Source organism: Rhipicephalus sanguineus, chromosome 1 (genome assembly GCF_013339695.2).
Source record: "Rhipicephalus sanguineus isolate Rsan-2018 chromosome 1, BIME_Rsan_1.4, whole genome shotgun sequence".
Classification (NCBI taxonomy): domain Eukaryota; kingdom Metazoa; phylum Arthropoda; class Arachnida; order Ixodida; family Ixodidae; genus Rhipicephalus; species Rhipicephalus sanguineus.
This window is the reverse complement of record NC_051176.1, coordinates 251,107,722-251,127,540: the sequence shown is the minus strand read 5'-3', so window position 1 is coordinate 251,127,540 and position 19,819 is coordinate 251,107,722. Positions and strand designations below refer to the sequence as shown.

General features: G+C 43.0%; 2 protein-coding genes across 2 annotated transcripts in view; one reads left to right on the top strand and one right to left on the bottom strand.

The window, feature by feature from the left end:
- Positions 1-349: 349 nt before the first annotated feature.
- On the bottom strand, positions 350-2,781 carry LOC119377653 (ATP-binding cassette sub-family B member 10, mitochondrial-like). The gene is given in 2 exon segments (XM_037647032.2): positions 350-1,084; positions 1,087-2,781. Coding segments are annotated over 2 exon segments (1,962 nt in total). The 5' UTR covers positions 2,576-2,781; the 3' UTR covers positions 350-611.
- Positions 2,782-3,040: 259 nt separating this feature from the next.
- Positions 3,041-19,819, top strand: part of LOC119377643 (type I phosphatidylinositol 4,5-bisphosphate 4-phosphatase-B) — a 30,774-nt gene continuing 13,995 nt past the window's right edge. Inside the window, exons 1-3 of the mRNA XM_037647023.2 lie at positions 3,041-3,248; positions 12,440-12,579; positions 14,026-14,132. Coding sequence (XP_037502951.1) covers positions 3,158-3,248; positions 12,440-12,579; positions 14,026-14,132 — 338 coding nt within the window. The 5' untranslated portion in view covers positions 3,041-3,157. The remainder of the gene's footprint in view (positions 3,249-12,439; positions 12,580-14,025; positions 14,133-19,819) is intronic.

Sequence of the window (19,819 nt, the reverse complement as noted above, 5' to 3'; positions counted from 1 at the left end):
TCATTATCAGATATTTTAGCATAAAGAGCATTTCCTCTGGTAAAGGTGTATGTTATAATTTTGCTACGGTAAGCACATCATGCCAGCTCATCTGCATTGGTTGAGAAATTTAATTTTTGGTTTCTACGTGCAAAAACTATTATATGATTAACAGGCAGGGTGTAGTGGGGGGCTCTATATTAATTTTAACCGCCTGGGGTTCTTTGAAATGTGCCTAGATCTAAGTACACAGGTGTTTTTGTATTTTGCCGCCATCGAATGCAGTCCTGTATTGGTGGCCTGTCTTATTCACTCAACAATTTTCATATGTGAACCATGGCTTGTCAAATCATGGAAGCACTGCAACTCCTCCAGCATATAAAATAGTTTTATTGCATTACTACAGCATAGCTAAAAACAGAATTTTTATGGTAGTGTAAATATTACCTGATCAGCTAAGCTCTCTTTTAAATGGTGAGCTTTTTTAATACAATCTTGCATTGTGCACAAGATACACTAAAAGCATCTGCTGCACTTTTGTGAAGTTGCATTGCAGCCAGAATTTAGTGCTTTGTATTTTGTCACTTCATTACAATAATATCACAGCAATTAAGCAACACTAATGTTAACATTCACCCGGCTGTTCTCTCATCATGTAGCTGATGTTCCACAAGCCTCCGAAACAGCCCATCAGTAATGCCCATCAGCTGCTCATAAGTTCCATGCTCAACAACAGTACCTGCCTTCAACACTGCAATTTTATCTGCCCTGCGAATTGTAGAAAGCCTGTGAGCAATAGTGAGCACAGTGCGTCCAACCATTAGCTTTTTCAATGCCTCTTGCACAGCTCGTTCACTAACAGCATCCAACGAGCTAGTTGCTTCATCCAGAATCAACACACACGGGTCCCGTAGAATAGCTCGAGCAATAGCGATACGCTGCTTTTGACCTCCCGATAACAAGATTCCTCGCTCGCCTACCATTGTATTAAAGCCATCAGGAAGGCCTTCTATGAACTCAAGTGCATTGGCCTCAGTTGCAGCCTTGATTACATCCTCTTTTGAGCTTTCCTCCATATTCTTTGCACCATAAAGAATGTTTTCGAAATGGACGTAGCAAAAAGTGTAGGTTCTTGGCTTACAATTCCCACATGCACTCTGAGAAAGTGGGGGTCCAGTTCCCTAATATCAATTCCATCCAGTGTGACAGTACCTGAACTAGGGTCGTAAAGCCGGAGAAGTAGGGAAGCCAGTGTAGATTTTCCCTGCCCACTAGGGCCTACAATGGCCAAAACAGATCCTGCAGGCACAGAAAGGTTGAGCTTTTTCAGAACTTCAACCTCTGGTCTGGAGGGGTAGGCAAATGTGACATTGTGAAACTCTACCTGCCCTTGGAGGTTGGACAGAGCTAGTCCACCACAATTTGGTAGGGTTGGAACACGATCAGCAATTTCCCATACCTTTTTTGAAGCACCCAATGCTTTGGTTGCTTCAGTGAAGAAGCCTCCAAGGCCACCAATGGAAACACCGACATAAGCTGCATACAGCAAAAACGAAGATAGGTTTCCTACAGTGAGTCTGCCATCAGACATGAGAATGCCCCCGTAATAGAGGACAGCCAATACAATCATGTTTCCCGTGGCCCCAGTGCAGCCAAAAAAGACTGCCCGCAACCTTGTTTCAGTATTAACCTTGTCCAACAAGCTAGAAAGCCCTGCAGCGTATCTATTCATCTCAAAACGTTCTTTGGTGAAAGCGCGCACAGTTCTGATGTGTGACAGCTGTTCCTCGGCAATGGCACTAGACTCGGCGAGCCGCGTCTGCACGTCTGCTGCCACTTGCCTCAGTCTACGAGCAAACGCGAATGAAATGACGGCAACCGGCGGCACAACACTCAAACCAACCAGTGACAACTGTGGCGAGGTATACAGCATCATACCCACACCACCAAACACTGCAACAGCAGAGCGCAGACCATCGGATATGTTTTGTGTTAGGGACATCCCAACCAGTGCAGTGTCGCTTGAAAGTCTAGTGATGAGATCGCCTGTTCGGTTTCGATCAAAAAAGGCTACTTCCTGCTGCATCAGCGAGGCGTGAGCTTGCTTGCGGAGAGAGTTGATTATTCGTTGGGCTGAAGTGTTCATGAGGTATACTCGGCCAAAATTTGCAAGACCACCGACCACAACAACACCAGTCAGGACCTTGCAAATCCAGTTGAGGTTGGCGCGAAGTTCTTCGTTGTCAGATGAAGTGTAGATCACGTCGATCACTTTGCCGATGCAAAATGGGAAAGCAATCATAACGGAGCTAGACACAAAAAGCAACAAAACTGCAGCACCGAGGCGAAATCGTTCGGGTCTTGCTTGCCGCAGCAGTCTCCTAAGCTCACCGCTGTCTACACGCCGAGCACTTGAGCAGGTTCGGCAGAGTACGACAGACGCAAGTGGTTTCACCGGAGGTACGCAGACTCGACGGATAGTGCTACTGTTCGAAAGGACGCCGCCGTTCTTCGAAGAGAAAAACCGAAGCAACAGATGCTTACGGGTCCTCACTTGACGAAGCAGCTGAGAGCCAGCCAGTATGAAAGCGTGCATGGCGAGCTCGTGCTGAGGTTAATCTGATGCAATAAACAGTGATTGAAGCAGCTAGTGGGACTCAGCTGTAGGGTTCATTTTTCAGCAGTTGTGTGCATCTTGAAGTTGAAGTTGAAGAGAAACACATCGCTTATTGCAAACGCTCGGTAATGGTAGCGAAGAGTACCTAGCATGCACCATGCACCAAGCGCCCCGCCGCCTTTCGCAGATAAGCCATAAGCAGAAGAGGAGCGCAATGTTGCCCACTCCTGGCGTTTCTTTGGTTTTTTTTCCAACATTTCTTCATGTAGAATAAAAAGAAATGCGGCAGTGGTTCGTAGCCAAGAACCAATGGGTCAAATGTGTTTTCGCTAATGTAAAATTTTATTTTTATTGATTTGTACACAATCATCTCTTACTTAGCACTTCGTCTCGTTAGCACTTCCACTTTGGCACCCATAAAGTACCGGGCGCCACCTGGTATCATCGTCCTTGGGTTGCAGCCGCTCGCCCAACGCTGCAGCCAGCCTACAGCAGCCTAGGGGTGCACTTCCTCACCTCCTCGCTGAAATTTGTGTGTCACATGTTTGTTGTCTTTGCAAAATGGATCTGAGGGACGATTCAGCTGAGCGAACGCCGCTACTGCAGGAGCAGTCTGATTCATCGTTTCCGAGCTACAACGTCCAAGCCAGGGGTATGTAAAGCTAGTCAATCAGAAATTGTACTCTGTACATATCTGAGGAGACGAATAAGCATAATAATCAAGAGTGGCTTACCAACACTGTCGCCACCCATCGACGTTCTTATTTCGCACAGCCTTTGGGCATTGCTTTTCGCAGATGTTTGTCCGTTTCGCAGTAACGAGACGTTGTCGATATGTTTGATGAGGTTTGTACGACTGTTGCAAACTGTGTTCGTAGGAGCTATCGACTACGAAGACCTTATTTTCTTTACACCATCGATATCGTAGTTCTCACATTGACTCAGCTGTGTATGACCAATGCCTCCGGTCAGGCGAGACTGAGCGTTCAGTGTGTATAACGAACTTTCTACCAGCAGTTCAGCATAGAACGTCACAGCAATCTAAAAACGTTAGTCACATTTATCGTTGTAGCGCCGAATAGAGCCTGCAAAGCATGTTTCGCGTCGAACACGCAGTGACGTGCGGTTATTTTTCTTTTGCTTAAGCATTTACATCAATTGTCAGCCGGTTCCGCTGCAAGGAAGTACTAGATTGTGGCCTGGGTCGGTCATGTCACTCTGTAAACGGTGCGTACTGGGAAAGTTGAGAGGTGTATCGTTTTAATAAAGATGTACGGAAAATATACGTCATCTCACAAGGTCAGTGTAACCGCATTTGAGGAAATCGCTTTTCGTCTATGTTACGAAACCAGATACCCTGGCCCTTATATCAAGTAGCCTCATTGTCTGACATGAAACTGACGAGAGCTGTACTTCGATGCTAGCTCTTGGTTCTACTCGTACATGCGTACCTTTTTCGCTCTAGGACGTGTTGTATTTTACACCCACATATGATCGATTCAGTACCATTATGACTATATCTTTAAAGTTTCACACCCCCCCCCCCCTTCCACAAAGTTTTCTGACGACACCCGCCTGCTGTCACTACAAAAATTTTTCAGGAGGCAGGCTGTGAAAGTTGAGACTTTGTAATTGGGTAAAGATAACAAGGAGTTTTCGAATGGGGGACCCAAAGAAATAGCATCGAGGCCACTGTGCATGTGCGAGACCCAAACAGCATTTGGGTTTTGCATTGGGGACGCCATTTCTCAAATTTAGCGGGAGCCCTTATGTCTGCCCCAAAAGCTTTGCGTCAAACAAACGGCAGCACCCATTGAAGCGACGGCTCTTAGCCAAGGCTAGAGTGACCTAGAATAGGGGGAGTGTATAAAGCGCTGCAGACCCTATTAGAAAACTCGTAGCTCCTGCTTGACCCAAAGCAAACACGCAAAGGGCTTTGGGGCCCCTATTCGAAAACTCCCTAATGTGAAAGCGAGTTCCGGGACAGTGGCAGTTTTGAGGGGGCAGCGGGTTTAGGGGTGTTCATCTTGGTAAGTGCCGAGGATTCAATGTAGACTGAAGCAATATCTGGTCAGCACTCAAAATAAGTAAAAAAATGCTTAATGTACATACAGATATGAAAAAAATATTCACTTAACTGTAAATTATAGTGACATAGATTTTAATGAAGAAAGAAAAGAACAAGGAGCAGTGGATGTCGGGCTACACTGTGATAGCTCTAAGGAAACCCCCTTCCCTGTGTAGACGGTTTCACTGTTGGCAAACAAACTGGCATGAGCTGAACGGTCTGCCCAAGAAGACTTCCGGTGCGCCATTTCCAGTAATACTTTTTCAACGGTCCCAGCGGCATTTGCCTGGTGTGTTTGAGTTTGTTGCTCTATTATTTCTGGTGCATTCCTTCAGATGTGCTTGGAGCGATGTCTAGGGACTATATGAAGGGGTCCAATGATGTCGCACGGGGGAGGTACAAGCAGAAACTGCAGTGATGAGGAGTTGCCTGATACGCCAGATAGGGAAGTTGTGCAATTCAGCTTTTCGACTGGAGCTAAAAACCTGTCTCCTGTCATTTTGCTATCCACTTCAGGCGTCAGTGCAGCTATATGTCATGGGTGGAAGACGACGGCGTCCAACGTGTTTCTTGTAATTGGGGACCTTGGACTGACGTCTGAGCATCGTCTAAGTATGCGTTGAACATTACTTGCCTTTGATGAAGTGGGCAGAACAAATCTACACGCTCTTTGTGGGAATCCAGTTTTTGTCGCCTGAGCGCTGCCATCCAGGCGCTTTTTCTGCCTTCATTTGTCATGAAACGGAACGTTTTGACTTGCGACAGCAAATTAGTTGCGGATCGCAGACTGCATCCTGACACTACACATAAGTGCCCGAGTCGCGAGCGCATCATCGGAATAATTCTACCCGCAGAAAACATCAAAACACAAGCAGCTGCGGCCAGCAACGCAGGCTAAAACCACGCTAAAACAAGGCAAACAGGAAGTTTTGTAGGGGACGTTTCCATTGAACGCACAATGTCACCAGAGAATGGTGATCGCTGGCGAAACAGTGTAGGATGGCAAGTTCAGCTAGGTCGACAGTTGGGCGTGTTGGTGACTAATTATCATTACGTCTGTGTGAACCAGTTCATGGAACAAGACAAAGCAGGGAAAACACATGCATGTATATGCAAGTGTCTGGTTTACTTGTGTTTCTCCGTATTTTACTGTTCCGTGTATTGCTTCACACGCATGTAGTTATGATAGGGAGGGTAAAAAACCTGGTTAAGCTTCCTGCCATTTCTTTGCCTTTTTTCTATCTCTCTGATCAGGTCCTGTTGGCTAGGCGACTATTTTTCATCATGCCATTTGAAATGCAATACCATGAACAATCACCATGACCGTTGTCATGTGGGCGTACCCCTTTTCCAACATGCAAACACACGAAACGTCTTTGTTGTTGCGCAAAGAGCAAATGGGCAAAAAGTGTGGCACAGGCACACATGGCTACCAATGTTCATATCAGGTTGGATAGAATTGTCGTTGGATATGATCGTTGGTCAAAATGAACAGGATAACTCTGCTGGCGACACCAGTATGCAAGGTGTATGGTAAACTGTAAAACAGAGCACAGCGATGCCAGTTTTTTCTGTACAATAGACAACATTTCTGGCATTTTTTTTTCTGACAAATGGACAACATTGGTCGTGGCTGTCATTGTGATGTGAAGGGAAGCTTGTGTGAATCTAGAGGTCAACACCAACAAGAGAAAAAAGAAAAGGAAAGATTGAAGAAAAAAACCACACCTTTCCTTTAAGCTTCTTTTTTTCAGCACCATTAAAGGGGCCCTGCAACACTTTCCCAAGTAGCCATGGAATGGCTTCACTAAAGGAGCTTCTTGCCTCACGAATCGACTGGTGCAAAAATTTTTGAGCGGAGTTACAAATGTTTGTCGCACGCTGTAATTGCTTTCTCTCTTCTCTCGTCCCGACGAAAGCGCTGGAAGCTAAGCGGGGAGGGGTGGCACGGGGGAAGAAGGTACGTCACGTGCGCCTCGTGACCTTGAGCACTTCTTTTTTTCTTCGAACGCGCGGTGTACTTTCACTTTCAGTGCTAATGTGCACACGCACGGTCAAGTGGCTGCCTCCCACAGCGGCCGCAGTAACTACCGAGCACGCCATGTTCAAATCGGCCAATGGCGTGGAACTTGAGTCAATGACGCAGTGATTTTGAGTAAATAGCATCATTTGCCGAGAGAAGAGGAAGTGGTTTTTAGCCGACTTTGAAAATTTATTGTAAATCCCAGGCCGCTTGCTGCACTATAATGTTTGCCTCGCGTGTTCTCGGGAGCCTCGACTACCGATCGGCAGCGTTTACTGACCATGTCGAAAAAGTGTTGCAGGGCCCCTTTAAAGTGGAAAGAGCTTTCAAGTTGTCCAAACACATTATTATATGCTTGTCGCTATCTACTGTGGAGCAAGTGATGATATGAGGGACCAGAGACACAGTTAATTTTGAGTGACTTCAGTGGACCAACATGTCACATTTGGCCAGAGGTTGTGCTTCAGTAATGACAGTATGCTGTATGCTGTGCCAGTGACCTTGATATGGTGTACACCTCCACATCAAGAAGTCACACTGAATACATAGGAGTCCGTGCCACCCATATCTGCGCTTTATGTCTTGTCTGTTTATGGTCTGCAATATCAGTCCGCTTGCCTGCATAAGTTTTCGGACTGCCATCGGCGTAAACTAAGATGGTTTTTCACGGGGCCTTTTATATGAAATGGTGAAAAGGAGATGTTCTTGCACTATGGGAGGGGCAAAGAAGCAGCGGTAAGCGCATAATATTTTTCATAAGTTGCCAACCGGCCCAGACCAAATAAGCACGTCACATTCTAAGCTTCTAGTTTCATTGTAGAAAACAGCTACAGTGTGTGGTCACAAGACTGTGGGCATAAATTGTCTTCTTTGTTTCCAATAATCTTCGCCCCATATTCTTGCAAGTCATTGGCCATCATGACGACTTTAGGGGATTCACAAGATTATTTGCCCTTTCCCAAATAATGCCTATCCATTTTCTGTGTATGAATGGTCAGGCTGAGGTAAGAAGTGAGCATTGTGCAAGTACTCGTACATAATAACACTGGCTTATTGTTTATTGATCTCTTAGCAAAAAAAAAGCAGCATACAGATAAATATACAGTAGGAGGTCCCATAGTGCCAGTCTGTAGGGGGACCTCCTGTCAAAGATTATAAGCAACAGCAATATAACAGGAAAAACTTGTTCTTTAGAACAAGAGGATTGACACAAATAAAGTTGAAGGTAAATGAAAAGTATAGCAACAGACAATATCCTTAAATACTCCAGTGTAGAGTATGTTTGAATAATACTTAGTTTTTCCCCTCTACTTTTTAAAAATGGAAAACCAACAAAGATGTTTTTTTTTGTGCTCAATATTGCTTGAGATTTTGCATCTCTAGTCATGAAATGGTGGATTGAGCAATGAAAAATTGCAATCCACCATTTCAGTCTCTTCGTGCATGGAGAGCAAACCTCGAGCATGGAGAAGTAAGTGACAGCCTGCATTGTTTCATCTTGCTTGCAGAAATGTGGAAGCACCTTGTGTGTACAAGCCCAATCGTGGTGATCGCTGATTTAGCAACCATAGTGTGTACACTCCGACTAAAGTTGTAGTAACTCACTTTTTATGCATGAACATGAATGAGACAACATAGTATGTGAAAGCGTATATTTGGCATGATAATCACTGTGTGAAGACATGTACAGAAAAGATTTAATGTGAGTGTATGTCAGGTTTGACTGGGCATGTCTTGAATCATAGGTTGTTTTTACTAGAAAGGAGTTGCTTTGCCTTGGTAAATATGCGTAATGTGACAAACTCAGGTTGTTGCTTATCGTATGCATTGTAACCATTACGCTGGCTACTTTATTGTTTTTTTCTTATATTTATGATATGATAACAGAATGGGCTCTTTTGCCCAAAGCAACGCATTGATGCTGTAGCGTAGTTTAGAGTTGCACTTGGACTCTTTGGGCAGTGTTTGGCATAGATGTATCATGTTGGTGTGATGCAGTGCGCAAGGCAATCCTTGCTAGGTAGAAACGAACAGCTCTAGCAACTTCCAGGCACCGGTGTTATTCAGTGTTGGTGAAATAGATAACGGTAGAAAAGAAAAAAGAAACATCTTATTTGGCGTTTTGGCCAGGGACTGGCCATTTTCAGGAGGTTTGGTAAGGATATGCCAGCAAAGGTAAAGAACCAGCGAAAAAAATCTTGAGGCAAGAAGCAGACAAAGAAACGGGAAGCATGCTCAACTAACAAGTCACTTTATTTCTGAGAAAATGGCAACCAGATGGACGGAACGGAGCATGCGTCACAGCATGGCAGGTCGCTTGAAGACAACCTGTCTAACTACAGACGCCAGTCTTTATGGAGAAACTGGATCTCTTTGCTTGTCAAGAACACAGATGGCACACTCACATACTTATCCAGACCAAATTTATAGATGTAAAAACTTCTGTAATCTCTTTCCTTATGAGTCTTAGCCTTCCCAATTACTGAAATGTTACGGGGAGGGCTCTTCAAAAAGGTCGGTCCTCGGCCAAAGCATAAAACTAAATGTTTTTTTTTTTTGTACGTGCATCTACACTTCGTGTTATTTATTGACTCATTCATGACTCATTCATACACGTTTGGTTATCATGATGGATACATATTATTTATCATTGGGAGGAATTACAGCCCACCTCTCTTGAAAAAAATTGTTGACTATGCCACTGTAAGTCATGATTGGGAACAAATGAGAGTAAGCTGATACCTGTGTCGCGTAATGTTTTTCATTTGTTTGCCTTTTTTTTTGTTTGATGCTGTATTTAGTGCATGTAGTAAATGTGGTACAGGGAAACTTCACTTGGAAAACTTCAAGGAACCTCGAAAAAAGGTTTGTTAAAGTGAAAGTTCACTCAAATGAAATTGTTGCAGCTTGTTGTCACAAGCTAAAGGAAACATCAGGTGTTCAAATGATAGTTCAACTTATTTGTTTGTCGCTCTGCTCACTTGCAAGTGGATTTCCACTATTTAGCACCTTCAGTAGAATGCAGCAATCATTTACTGCTCTAAGTGTTTCCTCTTCAAGGCTTGAGTCTCTCTCTTCCTATTACTACCCACCGTGGTAGCATAACACGTAAGGTGTCGCGTTGCTATGCTTGAAGGCGCAGGTTTGATTCCCAATCTCAGTGGCCACATTTCGATGGGGGCGAAATGCAAAAACCACCCGTGTGCTTAGATTTAGTTGCACGTCAAAGAACCCCAGGTGGTTGAAATTCATCCGCAGTCCCCCACTACGGCGTGCCTCATATTACATCGTGGTTTTGACACGTAAAACCCCGGCAAATAAAATCTCTTCCTATTCTTCTTTGTGGGGTAGTACACTCGCTCAATCTTTTTTGTGGTCAACGTGGCACATGTCTTAACCTGAGAGTCATTTTTTGATGCGGCCACAATTGCTTGGCCCAGTGTCTTAATCATAGACAGTGATAGTGCTGGGATCCCAAATGCCTTCGCGATGATGACCTGACGTGGCTTGGAATCCAGCGTATGGAAAACATGCAGTTTTTCATCTAGACACAGGCACTTTCGTTTGGCGCTCAAGATTAATCGGCACGTGAATGCTTTTTCTTTGTGATTGTAATGGTTGCAGGGCTAAAGCTGCAGCTTTGGTTATGGTTTCAGTTGGCTATGAGATTATCTAGGTAGTGAATCCAGTTCAGAGCTAACATGTGACCCATTATTTGTCACATGCTAATGAAGCGCAGTTCTCAGTGTAAAAATATGCCACGAAAAGTGCTTGTTGAAGTGATCAGTATGACCTTTGAGACATAGGATAGTGTCATAAAATATATTTGTGGAACTTAAGTGTGCCCTGCATTGAATTTCATTAAACTGAAGAGCATTTACATTAGGTTCAATGGCATTTTAAGAATAGCTTGATTAAATGACGTTTGTTTCAAGGGGTATTTTACTGTAGTGTGGACTTTGCAGCAGGTTTTCTGCCTAGAGGGATAATTTTGCTAGTAGAGGTCCCTGTCTGCTGTAACTGAACCACTTCCAGGACTTTCTTACTGGAAGCCTTGATGTGATCTCTTCGTTATTTTCTTCGAGCTGTGAAATTTTCGCAAAAAAGCTGCAGTAAAATAATAGAATTGATATGTATCACCCAGTGCATGCAGTTTTGCTTAAAGGGCCCCTCACTTGGACACACAGCAAATTTTAGTTATGCACTGGAAGTTATGTGCCCAATGAGAGCATTCTACCGCAAGAATTTTTCATATTGGTTCATTACAAGCAGAGATAAAAATATTTTGAAGCAGTGTGCAACCATGATGTGAGGAGGCGAGCTTTGCACCCCTTCCACTGGCCCTGTCTAGCTTACGCAAACCAAACTCCTCCTCTGCGCTCTCTCTTACCAGAGTTGGAAAATCACATGATGCACGCGCATCACCGTGTCATGCATATGCCATGATGCATGGGCGAGATGCACCCTCCTCCTTTCTCTGCAGTCTATGCGTGCTAGTGTGCCTCCATGTCCTCTTTGCCTGCTGCACGGAGTGGAGGACAGGGAAAGCATGGAGGCTCTCATTGGTGCACGGCACAGCTCCTTACTTACATAAGAGCAGACGACGTTCAGTTTGAAACTTGAGTTTTTTCCACGGCACGTAGCAGTGTAACTCTTGGCAGACACAATCTTGAGTACACAGTGTAAGCATTGCGCTTGTCAGTTCAAAATGGCCAGACCTGGTGAAGGGCCCTATAAAGGGCAACGTGACTGAGCAGAAATGGTCAAACAAGGAAAATGTCGCTTGAGTAAGCATATCGACTGCAGGTACTTTTGTCAAGACATTAGCTCAAGCTGCTTACCTTGTTTGGCCCCTACTCATCACTTCAAGCCTTAAGCTTCCTGTAAACCTCTGTAATGGGACTTTGAGCTTTACAACTTGGAAATTCTAGACGTGCAAAAAAATAATCCTAACTTGTGAAATTGTGACAGTAAGAGAAACAGTAACATTTCCTGTTGCACTTTGTCAGTGGTCACAGCACTGCCGTGTTATCAATTGAATAAGCCAGCCATGAAGGACGGATGATAACGGTGGTTTTAAATCAAGCTGAAGAAATTGCTGCTATATACAGGTACAAATATCTAAGTTAGTTCAAATTTTGGTGCAAATAAAAATGAGAAACTTAGGGAACAGGATTCTTTAGGCAACTGCAGAGTACTCTTTAAGTAACAATACATTACTGTTTCACTGGCTTATTGACAGAATATAGTCCTTCTGTCCCACAGCAATAACAGAAGTATTTCCAGCAGAATGGGCTAACAGGATGTATCCATCCATGTACCTGGAGAAGAAAAATTTTTAAATGCACAATGGCTTTTAATATTTGCATGTTAACAAATGGGAATATTTTTATCTTCTTTATAACTTTTTTATGCCTTATTTCTTCACACTGTAATACCGATATGCTCATGGTCTAGCGATTTTCTTATATGACATATTTCATTATGCCACTTGCATACTCCTACACACCCCAGAAACCGAAACAATCCAGAATAGTTGGGTATTAAATAGTATAGTATTAGTGTAGTTAGGTATTAATGGGTATTAAAGATATTCAATGTGATACTTTTAAATATTGTAAAGCAATAATTTTGGATTTGATGAGTTACCGCTAAATTTTGCTTTAATCCTATATGAAATTGCAGTGCTTGTTGTTGACTAAACAGAGTAGAATTTCATGTTGATCATGATTTTTGCTTTTGCTTCTTGAAGATGAACTGCCACCACCCTACAGTCCTCAGTACGCCACCCAGGGGAATATTGTTCCATGCAGAGTCTGCGGCTATGTCATTGACATCACCAATCGACGAGACCAACATGTGGTCAAGTGTTCTCGCTGTAATGAGGCTACGGTAAGGAGCCCGGTTGGTTATGTGACTGACGGCCACTTCACATTGCTTGCGTTTTGAGTGGTCATGCATCTCTAGCAGTGTGTTTAATGCTAACACATGTTATGGAAACAGCTTTTGTTCATCTGTCAAGTTTTCGGCAAGTAGTCTTACATTATATATATATATATATATATATATATATATATATATATATATATATATATAAAGTCTTTGAATGAATCACTGCTTATGCAGTGTATAAGAGCTGTGTTAGCCTTGCTTTAGTGTGCATTTGTGGTGGATTGTTCTGAATATCAGTAAAACACCAGTTTCACATGCGCTATGGCTAGTGTTGATCAATCAGGATAGTTTGTTCGGCCTTCATTGCGCTAATAACCTTTCTTTCTTTTTTTTGCCAAAAAATTCCAGAGAAGCTTAGAACAGTAACCTTGACCTAGTGGATGATTTTAGTGTTCCATTGAAGACAATTATCACACTCTTCTTAAAGCTTACTCTCCGAACTTTCCGTGTGATCATAAGGTTTTGTTTTGTAAGGTAGCATTCTTTGAAATTTCATGGAGGTCAGTCATCTAACAAGGTTAATTTCCACATCGCATCTCAAACCCACAATGCTTTTGGGTCTATCTTGGCTTGTGATTTCTATAGACGGTTTCACTGTTTACAAACACAGACCCTGGACGGCTTCCGGTTTCGTGCACTGACGTAGCATTGGCGGGGAACAAAGCCTTGGCGGGTAGCCCGCAGATTTTCAACACTTTTCACCCTGTGCCTAGCCAAATATTTCAAATAAAGATGCTTCTAATCTATACCCAACATTATAAGAATTAGTCCTTAACTTATGCACCTTCCTTTTATCTGAAGGCGGAAAAAGGGTCTTTGGCTTACTCTGACATAACTTAAAAACACGCTTTCCACTTCTGTGTTAGAGAGTGATAAATGAAGAACCGGAAGTTTCTTAGGGTACAACACGTGCTGCTACTATCGCAGTCTTGAAACCGCCTATAGGCATGCAACTGTGTGATGTGTAGATTTTTCTAATGAGCATTTCCTAAGCATTGCCTTTGAGCCTGCTGGAATGTGGTGTGTGCCTGTGGACACCTGCTGAGAGGTACTGAGGATAGCAAGTGGCAGCGTGTGTCCATTGTATTCAAATTTAACCGCCCAGGAAAAGTGCACTCTGATGGCCTGGTATAAATACTTATAAATAGAAATCAAGTCTAGCCTAAGCTTTGCACTCTTTGTTGGTAGGGAGTACTATAGAAAATTTTTCTAAAGTGGATCATTTTTTTTGCTGCTGCTTTCTGCACTGAATCTAGTAATTCATATTATCTATAACGCACTTGTTCTATGATGAACTGAAACTGACTGGTTGCGAAGGGGAACATGCTCTTCCTAAGTTATAGGGTTATAGAGAAGTAATTCTTTTTTCTCATTTCTGTGTTTTAGCCGATCCGCCATGCACCTCATGGCAAAAAGTATGTGCGTTGCCCATGTAACTGCTTACTGATCTGCAATGTAACATCACAAAGGATAGGCTGTCCGAGGGCCAATTGGTGAGTCACTGTTTTTTTCCTGCTTGCCTGACTTATCCTAGGGGTTTAGGAGGTACCATGAATGCCAGCCTGTGAGCACGCATAATTTCTAAATACAAGTATTTGCTGATAACTTTGGATAGTGCGGGTGAGACAGATGACAAAGTACAATACACAAAGCTTTGTTCATATTCTGTCCCAGCTGCGGTATCCGAAGTTATGGATCCCTGCCAACTAACCCAAATATAGTGCTGGCCCAGTTATAGTAATCATCCTTTTTTTTTAAAGGACAAACACAATTGTTGTTGTGGAGTTCTTTGCGATATCAGTCAAGCTGACCGCCATTTTAACTAGTCTCATAATAAGTGATGCTGGTCCTCATACAAAAGTCCTTATTTTATGGGTGCTTACTGAAGAACAAGTTTATTATACAAAATATTGCTGTCTGCCTACGTCACAGCAAGATGCTTGTATTGTCAGTCACTTTAATCCACCTCTTTCACGTTTCCACGGCACGTGCACCCTTCCCCTAGCGGAAAAGTCTCAAAACGTCCTTTGATCTCCGAGCCTTTCCTTCTGGTGATACCGGTTGCCCCGGCCCCTACCAAAACTCCACCAAAACGCCAGAGGGCAACTCAGGAACATGGAAAAGGCGGATTGTGAAATGTCATGTCTACATTTGGCGTAGTGTTTGAGCCTCTGAATGCAGTCAAAGTCCCTTAAATAGACACTGAAGAGGAAAGCGATTTTTCTTGTATTTAATCAATTAGAATTTCACAATATCGAAAGCACCACTCTTACCGCGAGAAGACACTTGATAAGCGAGAAAACGCACAAAATTAAAGTAGCGGTCGCAGTGCCGCTTTAAAGTTTCCACAACAACTAGCTGCGACGTCATAGATTTTGACGCTGTGTGCTATTGCCTACATAACCATTTATCGGTAAAAATTGTTTGCAATTGTCTTCTAAGGGATTCAGAGTCTTAGCATACAAAGTTTCATAAAATGTCGTTGCACCAATGTGGCCAAGATGTGCAAAAAGACTTTGAAGATTGTGACGTCACGGTGATGTTCACACGCTGAAGTTTTGGCACAAAATTCAAAAATTAAACTTTGACCTTCATTTCTTCTTCTAATAATTAACCTATGATTGCAAACTTAATGGCAATAGAGTTCTGATACAATGATTTCTTTGTCTAAACTGACTTAATGGTTCACTTTAGGGTCCCTTTAAGGACACTTACAATAGCAATTCGTTGTTACCGAACATTTAATGGTACTGCTTACCAAGAGAGTCACAGAAGAAGTTACTGGAACTCCAAGGAATAAAGTGTCCCTCATTCCTTACTTAGAGAAAGTTGCCCATTTTCAATGGTTTTGTTTTATCATTTTATTTCAAGACATTTTAATGGCAGTGTATACACTGTGATGTACAATATTGTAGTCATTGTTGGTGTTTTGAGTAAAATATAGGAAGAATACTTACACAAGGAGTCTGGAAATCTTTATATGGAGTTTGAAAGAAGCATTGCATTTACAGAAACAACAATGAAAAAGAGAACATGTAATTTCTAATATATCATGTACTTCAAGCAAAAAAAAATATTATAGTAAAAAGTGAGACCTACGAAATAGGTGCCTAGCTCCTGGTTTCCAACTCTTGTAAGTTAGACTCCTCCGAAAAGATTATGCTGGCTTGGTGACACGAATATTCCCGCCCATGCTAGTTAAAGCAGTGGCTCCAAAAATGTGAAAGCCTCTGTGTGAAAACAGAGACTGAACAAGGAGTTCAGGGAGTGTTTGCACAGAGACTGAAACAGAGGATGTAAAGTTGATGAACATCCACTAGTCTTCTCATGATCTATTAATGTACTAATCCCGCTTCTCTTTGTAGACAGGTTAGCATAATTATGCCAACCTGCCTACAAAGCATAGCTGGTCAAGCATCCTCATCCTTTCACCATACTCTCCTCCCGTTTCCTCCTTGTACGTTCTTCGCTATCACCATCTTTTCTCCTCTACTGCACTCTGCTCTCTCTCTTTTTTTTCCATCATTCATTCTGCCGGTTACGCCAAGGCCGATGCTCAACGCACGAAAACTGAAAGTAGTCTAGCGGTCACTGTCATCTTTCTTGACTGCCTTTGATGTATGGCTTGCTCCAGTGCGGGTGCCTCATGCTGCATGCTGGTTACACCAAGGCCAACACCGGCATTCAACGCAGGAACGGGCAACTAAGAGCTGCGGTCTAAAATAATTTGCCATATTAACCTTTACTGCACAACTTTTTGTTTCATCATAACATTATTCAAGAAGTAGCACAGAAGCATAGCAATAGCTGTACTACCATCGAAAATAACTTTTGTGGATTTTTGCAGTTTGTATAAGCAGGAAAAGGGTATGTTGCAAATTCGCAACAACGAGCAAGTAAAGAACACGCTGAAGGGGAAAGATACTGAGTGCGATTCGAACTCAAATATTTATTTGCACATAACAATGAGTGGGTGCATTCAGGTTGTAGTGTGGTACAAAAGAAAGCAATTGCTCTTGCTTGTTGAACAAAGCTCGTTTCCACACTTCTAGCAGTACGTCATGGAGATTTCCGAGCAGCCCTTTCTATGTTGCAGCACCTTTCCACATCAGGTTGAACACTTGAAGGAGAGAGAGTAAAACATCTTTATTATTAATATTGGAATTGAGCAAGGTGCATGGGAGGAACCCCTAGTGTCCAGGGTCCCTAGGATTATTCTGGTGATGTGTCGAGCCCGTTGTATTATGGCTCGGAGGACCTCGGGCAGAGGAAACAGATCGCAACAAAGTTAATAAAATTTGTGGCAAAATAGAGCTAAATGCAGCCGCAGACTAAACAAAGCCTGTGTAATTTTAGAGCACGCAGAACTAGATTTATTACATGTTCCGGGCTCGGTCAAGGAACAAAGAGGAAGAGGATTGCGAGGTCACGAGAGACGGGGACGCTCGGAACTGAGTGCAGAGTGGAACGTGTAATAAAACACCACCACGACGCACAGTGCTCTAGCGGTATGTCCCAAAATTTGGAACATAGAAGCAAAGACGTAAGGTCGATTCCACGAAAGATCGAAAAAGGGTGTATATTTGATGTTTCCGATTTTCCTGATAATTTTGTATGTTGTGCACATATGATTGCACAGCACGAAATCGCAGTTCGTTTTCAAATAAAAATTTTTTTCAACACAGCAAAATTCGACAAGTGTCGCCGGTTGACAACGACCATTTTACGAAGAATGCGTTTTCGTAACTTCGGAACCATGCTGGCAGCCACTGAAGCTATATATTACAAATATATTTTTTTTTGGCGGAAGTAGAAGTAAAGAGGAAATAGCTCTTATCATTTCATGGAATTCTGAGTAAATTATGTATTTTTAAAAATTCACGAAAAACGCTGCGTTTTTGAAAATCAGTCAAATTTGGGACGCTATGGCTACTTCTGTGAACATCTTAGCTTGTTCATATTTGCAGTATGAATAGGCCTTTATGTGAATAATGAACCTCTGCATTTGTATTTCTCTAATAATTTTCAAAGTAGTAAATTTTCATGCTCGAAACACCAAAAAGAGAAAAGTGCTCCTCCATTCAAAAATCTATAATAAAAAAAACCCAATCTCAATTTTGTTCAAAGTCCTCCAAAATGTTCTCAAAGGACTGCAGAATGATATTATGAAAAAACATGTTGCATCATTTTTATTACAACAAAAGCAGAAAATGTCAAACATTGTGTTTCCAGAGCGTGGTGGCCACTGCGCAAAGGACATCTCTAGTAACAAGAAAATACAGTAACACGTCTTTTTTCTTTTCTGAGCTTCGCTAAACAACAGTAATGATCTATGGTCGGAAATTGGGAACTGTTTTGTAAAGAAAAAGACCGTTACAATTAAATGCATTCGCGTGGTTTGCGACTTCACGCCAGTGTTAGACATCCCTCAGTCCACAGTATGCACTTTCAGTTGTAGCCTCCTTTTCTTTCATCTATTTCAGTTGAGTATAATTCATATCTTGAGTGCTAAAGAGCGCATTCCCTCCATGCGTCTCTCATGATGATGTGCTGTGCCAGAATTGAGAGATTGGTATAAAAGCCAAGGTCTCTTCATGAATGGAAATGAATTTCTGGAGAGCGGTCGCCAAGAGGTGTGGTTTTTGTTGGCCCAAATGTGTACGTTGTCAAACCTTATGTGATCAATGCAGAGTTTAAAAAGAATCGATTACGTGAAGATTGGTGGCAGCAGTTCTGGCCACGAACAAAACACGTTTTGTTTGCATTGCATCTGCTTTGTTTTGCATATCCTTCTTTCTCTTGAAGGAGTGCTGGCAGATCTGGTTTCCCTCTTGAATTGAGCGCGCATCCTGCTTCATGACCCTCCGCAAAAGAGTCTCGATCCGATATCTTCTACGTAACGAAAATTCTGCTGCAGCGGAATTTTCTTTTTGTGCACCATGAGGCAGTCCGTACAAAATCTCGGCCATGGCTATAACCCCTACCCATAGCCACCTTCAGAGCGTAGGATAGTGATCGCATCAAAGTGAAGCACAATTTGGATGCTTAACTTCTATCTCAGGTGGTGTTTGGCTGACTGGCACAGCCGTACTCGTTGCTGTCGTCTGCTCAGGCGGGCGTCCATCGCGCCGCCCTTTGCACCTGTCCGCCTAACGCATGCTACTCCGTTTACACGAAGGCGTGTAGCGCGGGCCACTCGATCCGCCACACGATGCGCACGGTGCGGATCCAGAGACCGGGCGAGAGAGCGACGAGCGGTGAAAAATGTATCGTGTAACCAACGCAATCAACACCCCAGCTTTTTCTCGTGCATAGCGACAAAACCTGGCAAAGAATGTGTGGCTGCTGTGCTTAGGTTGCACTGCGGTACTCGCCGTTCACCACTGCCGCCATTTGCGATTTCTCACATTCTTACAATGCATGATCGACTCAGCTACACATATTTCGCGTTTAGCTTCGTTACTTTTATATAAGCGCATTTACTAAAAAAAAAATTATCCAGAGGAATGAAAATGTCCGTGCTGCCCGTCGACGAGGAATGTAAGTGGTGTCGCAAATGCATTTAATTGGAACGATGTTTTTTACAGCGAAAGCTGTTATGAGATCATTTCACCGGCCGTTTTTGGCGCCGTAGTTGTCCGCCGCCGCCGCCGCCGCCGGTGTCCGTAACCAGTATCGCTCGAAATAAGAAAAAAAACTAAATAAGAAAAAAATTCCAGGATGGAACGAGGTTCGAACCTGGGTCCTCTGCGTGGGAGCCCAGTATTCAACCTCTGAGCCATACCGGTGCTTGAAACTGCTTTGCTAAAAGGTCCTATACAGGCTTCATGTAGGGAAGGAACCACATTAGCATATGCAATATAGCGTGCTAGAAGAGTAAAATAAGCACCAAGCGTAGCACAACGCGAATTCTGTAACCAGGCGTCACACAATGCGAATTGCGCAACGAGCAGGTTGTTGAATGCTTCCAACCCATTACAAAGGACCCTGCCATAATTCTTCATCATCAGGCACAGCATCAACAAAGTGTGCATAATGCCTTACATGGGTTTAGCAGGTACCAACGCTCTCCGTAGAATGACAAAAAATGGCAGAGTGCCTGCTGGCCTACTTCTCAAAAATTACAATTTTTATAGCGTAGTGGGTTCCTCGCAAGGGCACTTGTATTGGTTGCCAAGGA